The sequence below is a fragment of the Chionomys nivalis genome, chromosome X (assembly GCF_950005125.1).
Source record: "Chionomys nivalis chromosome X, mChiNiv1.1, whole genome shotgun sequence".
NCBI classification, from domain to species: domain Eukaryota; kingdom Metazoa; phylum Chordata; class Mammalia; order Rodentia; family Cricetidae; genus Chionomys; species Chionomys nivalis.
This window is the reverse complement of record NC_080112.1, coordinates 134,591,055-134,597,609: the sequence shown is the minus strand read 5'-3', so window position 1 is coordinate 134,597,609 and position 6,555 is coordinate 134,591,055. Positions and strand designations below refer to the sequence as shown.

The 6,555-nt window shown below is 43.2% G+C and overlaps 1 protein-coding gene across 5 annotated transcripts in view; it reads left to right on the top strand.

Moving 5' to 3' along the window:
* Phka2 (phosphorylase kinase regulatory subunit alpha 2) overlaps positions 1-6,555 on the top strand; it is a 92,939-nt gene continuing 86,384 nt past the window's right edge. For 4 of the 5 annotated variants that reach the window (XR_009056453.1, XM_057759111.1, XM_057759110.1 and 1 more), the window contains exon 1: positions 286-474. Coding sequence is in view for 4 of the 5 variants with exons in the window: in XM_057759111.1 (XP_057615094.1) it covers positions 397-474 (78 nt within the window). In the remaining variant the exon portion in view is untranslated. Of the gene's footprint in view, positions 42-280; positions 475-6,555 lie in introns of those variants that run through there. The other variant, XM_057759112.1, reaches the window with a different exon arrangement.

The following is a 6,555-nucleotide window of genomic DNA, read 5'->3' as shown; positions in this document are numbered from 1 at the left end:
GGCAACCCGGAGCCACCTCTTAAAGCCCCCAAAACAAAAGGGTATGTATGGCAGAGGCCTTTCTCCCGCCGAGTTCTCAGTCGCGGGTTTGTCCTGCATGGCTGGGCGGGAACTAGAAACCATCGGGGAAGCTGCGAGCTTGGTAGAGGTGGGGCCCCCAATAGCGCCACCCCCGGTCTCCTCCCCCGCACCGCCCAGTGGTGCGAAACTCTGGTTGGCTTGCCTTGCAAGTCATACTTTGGTTCTATCATTTTGAAAAGTCCTGACCTCCTCCCGCCAGGCCCCATTCGGAGAACTCACAGAAATCGTGTTTGGGCATCGGGTCGGCTTGGAGGCTGCAGCTTTAGTGGACACCACCGGGTAGATTCGGCGCCGCGGCCAGTGAGCGTGGGCGAGATGCGGAGCAGAAGCAATTCTGGGGTCCGCCTGGACGGGTACGCGAGGCTGGTGCAGCAAACCATCTTATGTTACCAGGTAAACAGACATCAGCCCTAGAGAACGCCCTAAACTGCCCTCTGTTGTGAGTCAATACTCCCCCAGGCCTCTTAGCACTACTGTGACCTGAGAGCTTGCAGTTACTTGAGAGGTTTCCTACTTTAATCCCGACCTTGTTAGCCAGTTATTAGCCTCCTTCCCATTGCTATTCCTGCTCTCTTTACTCTCAAGTCAGGCCTTCTGGTCTTTGAACAGCTGCTGAGGCTGTTTGACAGAGTTCTTGGACCTTTTTTTTCTTTTTTCTTCTTCTTTTTTTCTTTAATCAGAACGGGCCCCCTTGATGTCCTTCCTGAGTACTTCTTTTGGATGAAAAAGGTATGTTAGGTTGAACACTGAGTAAGAACAGTGAACTCTACTCTAGGGACAGTAGACAGGAATGAAAAAAAAAACACCCTAAGGCTTGCATCTGTTTGAATGTAAGCAGCTGCCACTGTCTCTCCCATGAGTTACCTTGTTAGACAGCTACCTATGAGAGGGCCCTATGAGCCTCTCTGGTTGCTACTTTACAACTTAGAAAACTTGGGAGCACATGGCATCAGCATCAAGGCCGTGCAGCTGTAAAGCTGAGCATATGATCTCAGGTATGAATATGCCTGCTATGCTTTGTCCTTGGCGAAAGTTACGTGTGAGTCCCCAGTGGAAGCCCACTGAGCTATTTTTGTTTCCAGTGAAGACATCAGCTATATTGCTTGCCTTCAATCAACAGCGGCTATTTTTAGGGCTTTCAGAGTCAAAGAAGGAAGTAGCAGTTGGTGGTTTGAGGCTTGACCTACCAGTTGGAGACCCATGGTCATTTCCAAACCATTAACCATTTTTTTTCCTTCTTAGCGCAACCTTAGCTCCTCGCTCAGGAAATATGTATTGTGTTGCATTTATATATATCCAATCTTTAAGACCGTCTACAAAGTGCCCCGCCTACATAAAATGAATGAACAGTGCTGCTGCTGCTCCTGTGGCTCAGTGCTATAGCAGCTTACCCGACATTCTCAATGCCTTTGATTGCATCGCTACCACTACAAAAGAAAAACAGTGTTTATAGCACAGTGAAATTAAATAAGATATAAGATCAGTGTCCCTTGTTTGAAACACTTTGAAGCCAGATGTGGCTTTGCAAGCCAGAAATGTCTGGATGTTAACAAGTCATATGCATACATCCATATAATAGCCACAGTACTTCAGACGGTATCCTTTAGTTCTGTCCATTTTTATTTCGGCACCAGAATATGAATATTCATACTAAGTACAATAAGTAAAGGCTACAAAAGACTTTCACTTTAGAACAGCTTATCTTTTGCCACCCAAAGAACTTTAGCAAACTTAGGAGAAGCACTTGAGTTTCCAAACCTTATTGGCTTTGGGAATTACACATAAAGGACTATAGTGTTTCTTTGGAGACCTTTGGAAAAAGACACGGCCACCCCCACCCCCACCACCAGCCAAGCCATATTTGGCTAGGAAGGAGTTCTGCAAGAAATGGCATTCTAGTTGGGTGCTGAAGAAGTAACCAGACGAATGGAGGTTGCTTTTTCATAAAAACCACCTAGCAAGCTGGGACTGGAGAGATGGCTCAGTGGTTAAGAGCACTGACTGCACCTTCAGAGGTCTAGGGTTCAATTCCAAGGATTGGAATTGTCACAACTGTCTGTAATTCCATTTCCAGGGGTTCTGACACCTGTGGTAAAAACACTAATGCACATAAAAACAACAACAACCAAAAGGAGGTTTCTTTTTGCTTTTACTCTCAGAATGTAATTACAAATTAACATTCTCAGAATTACAGCTATAAAATGTTTTAAAATCCCAGTTGAAAGCCCTTCCCTCCATTGCTATGATAGAAAGAGCTATAAGGAAAACGTACAAAACTTAGCTTTTTTAGCTGGGTGGTAGTGGTGCACACCTTTAATCCCAGCGTTTGGGAGGCAGAGGCTGGTGGATCTCTGTGAGTTTGAGGTCAGCCTGGGCTACAGAGAGAGTTCCAGGATAGGCAAGGCTACACAAGGGAAACCCTATATTAAAAAAACAAAAACCAAAAGAAGAAAGAAACCCTTGGTCTTCATGTCAGACCAGGGTTTGAATACCCAATTCTGCCTTGAGCAACATGTGTAACCTTTGATCATACTTTCTCTTTTTTTTTTTTTTTTTTTTTGGACAGTGTCTCACTATGTAGTCTTGCCTGGCCAAGGACTCACCTTGTAGACTAGGCTGGCCTCAGACTGACAGAGATCTACTGCCTTTGCTTCCTGAGTGCTGGGATTAAAGTTGTACTCTCCCATGTCCAGCTCTTTGTTTATCTTCCCTGAGCTAACACCTTCATCTGTAGAATGGGGATTATTAGAAAGAAAAATGAATGTCTAGTGTACTTCCTAGGACATTGTGTGAGATCAGTAAGTAGTGGGTGCTTTTGATATAGGCCACATGTTGTTACTCAGTCCTTGCATGACCATTCTGGCCCAGGATGCTCCCTTTCCTAGAAGCCTTGATATAGCTACTAATTAATTGTTTTCTGGTGTTTGGGCATATTTATGTGTTCTATTGGTGCAGTCAGATCCTAAGTACGGAACTTTGGTGTCTCCTTCCTGTTCCTCAGCAATGTCTCACGCACATTAACAGTATCCTTTAATCCTTTTAATAATAAAAAAAAAAACTCCCTGTGGGTTCTCTGCTACCCTAATGCCACAGCTACTGGTCCAGGCCAGGCTTCCCTTTGCTGTCTTCTCACTAGAGCTGCAGGGTTGGACTTTCCTCCACAACATTTTAATGATTAAAAACCAGTTGTCTAATCTTTTATTTTATATTTATTTTGGGGGTAGTCAGTGAAAGGCCCTCATGATTTCTCTCTTTTCCTTTGGATAACCAGAATACTCCAGACAGTTCAGCTGGGACAGTCTGTGAATCTGAAAGTAGACAATTGCATGCCTCGTCGTCCAGCACTCCCCTGCACCCATCCTGCCACAACCGCTATTCAGTGTAGAGGCCTAACTGTTCTAGGGCCTTGTCATCTTTTCTGAGTGATAATAGGTAGGTCGCCTGTGTTCTGTAATTTTTATCATAATAAAAAAATGAGCTAGGTTTCTGTAGTTCCTGCTATACTGTGCCATCTTTTATGGGTATGTGCATATTTCTGACACATTTTTCAAGTCAGTTCCTATGAGCTCTAAACTCTGTTTTTAATTTCGTTTTTGAAGTGAGATCAGTTAATATTGGTTTCACTGGTTAGAAATATTTCATAACTATGTCAAGCTGATCATTATTCTTCCTTTCAAATCAATAGTTTATGCACATCGTCTAGCATGTCCACTATATCTGTCAAGGAGAAGAACTTCCATCTGTCATTTGAAAGATATAGTCTACTTAGCTACTATATATTATTTGAATCTTTAAGGCAAAAAGGAAAGACCTATGTCTATAAAAGGGTCATTTAGCAAGTTTCGTTTTATTTTTTTTTAATTATTTTTATTCTTTTTTAATTAAAATTTCCACCTGTCCCCGTTCCCCATTTCCCTCCCCCTCTTCCCAAATATTGCCCCTCCCCCCTCTCCCCTTTCCCTATCCCCACTCCTCTTCTCCTCCCCCCACTCCATTCCCCCTCCCTCTCGATACTGAAGAGCAGTACAAATTCCCTGCCCTGCGGGAAGACCAAGGTCCTCCCACTTCTATCTAGGTCCAGGAAGGTGAGCATCCAAACAGGCTAAGCTCCCACAAAGCCAGTTCATGTATTAGGATCGAAACCTAGTGCCATTGTCCTTGGCTTCTCATCAGCCTTCATTGTCCGCCATGTTCAGAGAGTCCAGTTTCTACCCATGCTTATTCAGTCCCAGTCCAGCTGGCCTTGGTGGGCTCCCAATAAATCAGTTCCACTGTCACAGTGGGTGGGTGCACCCCTCATTGTCCTGACTTCCTTGCTCATGTTCTCCCTCCTTCTGCTCCTCATTTGGACCTTAAGAGCTCAGACCGTTGCTCCAAATTGAGTCTCTGTCTCTATCTCGATCCATCGCCAGATGCAGGTTCTAAGGTGATATGTAAGATATTCATCAGTATAGGATAGGATCATTTCAGGTTCCCTCTCCTCAGTTGCCCAAGGTACCAGCTGGGGACATCTCCCTGGACACCTGCAAGCCCCTCTAGAGTCAAGTCTATTGCCAACCCTAAGATGGCTCCCTTAGTTAGGATATATACTTCGCTGCTCCCGTATCCATCCTCCTATATCCTAAACATCCCAATCCCTCAAGCTCCTCCCATCCTCCCCTTCTCACGTTTCTCATCCCATTTCCCCTTAGCCCCAAGCCACCTCACCCGCTAGTTCCCAGTTTTTGCCCTGCAATCTTGTCTACTTCCCCTCTCCAGGCGGATGACTATACGATTTTCTTTGGGTTCACTTTCTTATTTAGCTTCTCTAGGATCACAAATTATATGCTCAATGTTCTTTATTTATGGCTAGAAACCAATTATGAGTGAGTACATCCCAAGTTCCTCTCTTTGGGTCTGGGATACCACACTCAGGATAGTATTTTCTATTTCCATCCATTTGCATGCAAAATTCGAGAAGTCATTGTTTTTTACTGCTGAGTAGTACTCTAATATGTATATATTCCACACTTTCTTCATCCATTCCTCCATTGAAGGGCATCTAGGTTGTTTCCAGGTTCTGGCTATTACAAACAATGCTGCTATGAACATAGTTGAACAGATACTTTTGTCATATGATAGGGCATCTCTTGGGTATATTCCCAATAGTGGTATTACTGGATCTTGGGGTAGGTTGATCCCAAATTTCCTGAGAAATCGCCACACTGATTTCCAAAGTGGTTGCACTAGTTTGCATTCCCAGCAGCAATGGATCAGTGTGCCCCTTCCTCCACAACCTCTCCAGCAAAGGCTATCATTGGTGTTTTTGATTTTAGCCATTCTGACAGGTGTAAGATGGTATCTCAAAGTTGTTTTAATTTGCATTTCCCTTATCGCTAAGGAGGTTGAGCGTGACCTTAAGTGTCTTTTGGCCATTTGAATTTCTTTTGTTGAGAATTGTCTGTTCAGTTCAGTGCCCCATTTTTTAATTGGGTTAATTAGCATTTTAAAGTCTAGTTTCTTGAGTTCTTTATATATTTTGGAGATCAGACCTTTGTCTGTTGCAGGGTTGGTGAAGATCTTCTCCCAGTCAGTGGGTTGCCTTTTTGTCTTAGTGACAGTGTCCTTTGCTTTACAGAAGCTACTCATTTTCAGGAGGTCCCATTTATTCAATGTTGTCCTTGATGTCTGTGCTGCTGGGGATAAACGTAGGAAGTGATTTCCTGTACCCATATGTTGTAGAGTACTTCCCACTTTTTCTTCTATCAGTGTGTTCAGACTGATATTGAGGTCTTTAATCCATTTGGACTTGAGTTTTGTGCATGGCGATAGATATGGATCTATTTTCATTCTTCTACACGTTGACAACCAGTTCTGCCAGCACCATTTGTTGAAGATGCTCTCTTTTTTCCATTGAATACTTTTAGCTCCTTTATCAAAAATCAGGTGTTCATATGTTTGTGGGTTAAAATCAGGGTCTTCTACTCGGTTCCATTGATCGACTTCTCTGTTTTTATGCCAATACCAAGCTGTTTTCAATACTGAAGCTCTGTAATAGAGTTTGAAGTCAGGGATGGTAATGCCTCCAGACGATCCTTTATTATATAAGATGGTTTTGGCTATCCTGGGTTTTTTGTTTTTCCATATAAAGTTGATTAATGTCCTCTCAAGATCTGTGAAGAATTTTGATGGGATTTTAGTGGGGATTGCATTGAATCTATAAATTGCCCTTGGTAGAATTGCCATTTTTACTATGTTGATCCTCCCAATCCAAGAGCAAGGGAGATCCTTCCATTTTCTGGTATCCTCCTCAATTTCTTTCTTCAAAGACTTAAAGTTCTTGTCCAATAGACCTTCACTTCCTTGGTTAGGGTTACCCCAAGATATTTTATGCTATTTGTGGCTATCGTGAAGGGTGATGCTTCTCTGATTTCCCTCTCTGCTTCCTTATCCTTTGTGTATAGGAGGGCAACTGATTTTTTGGAATTGATCTTG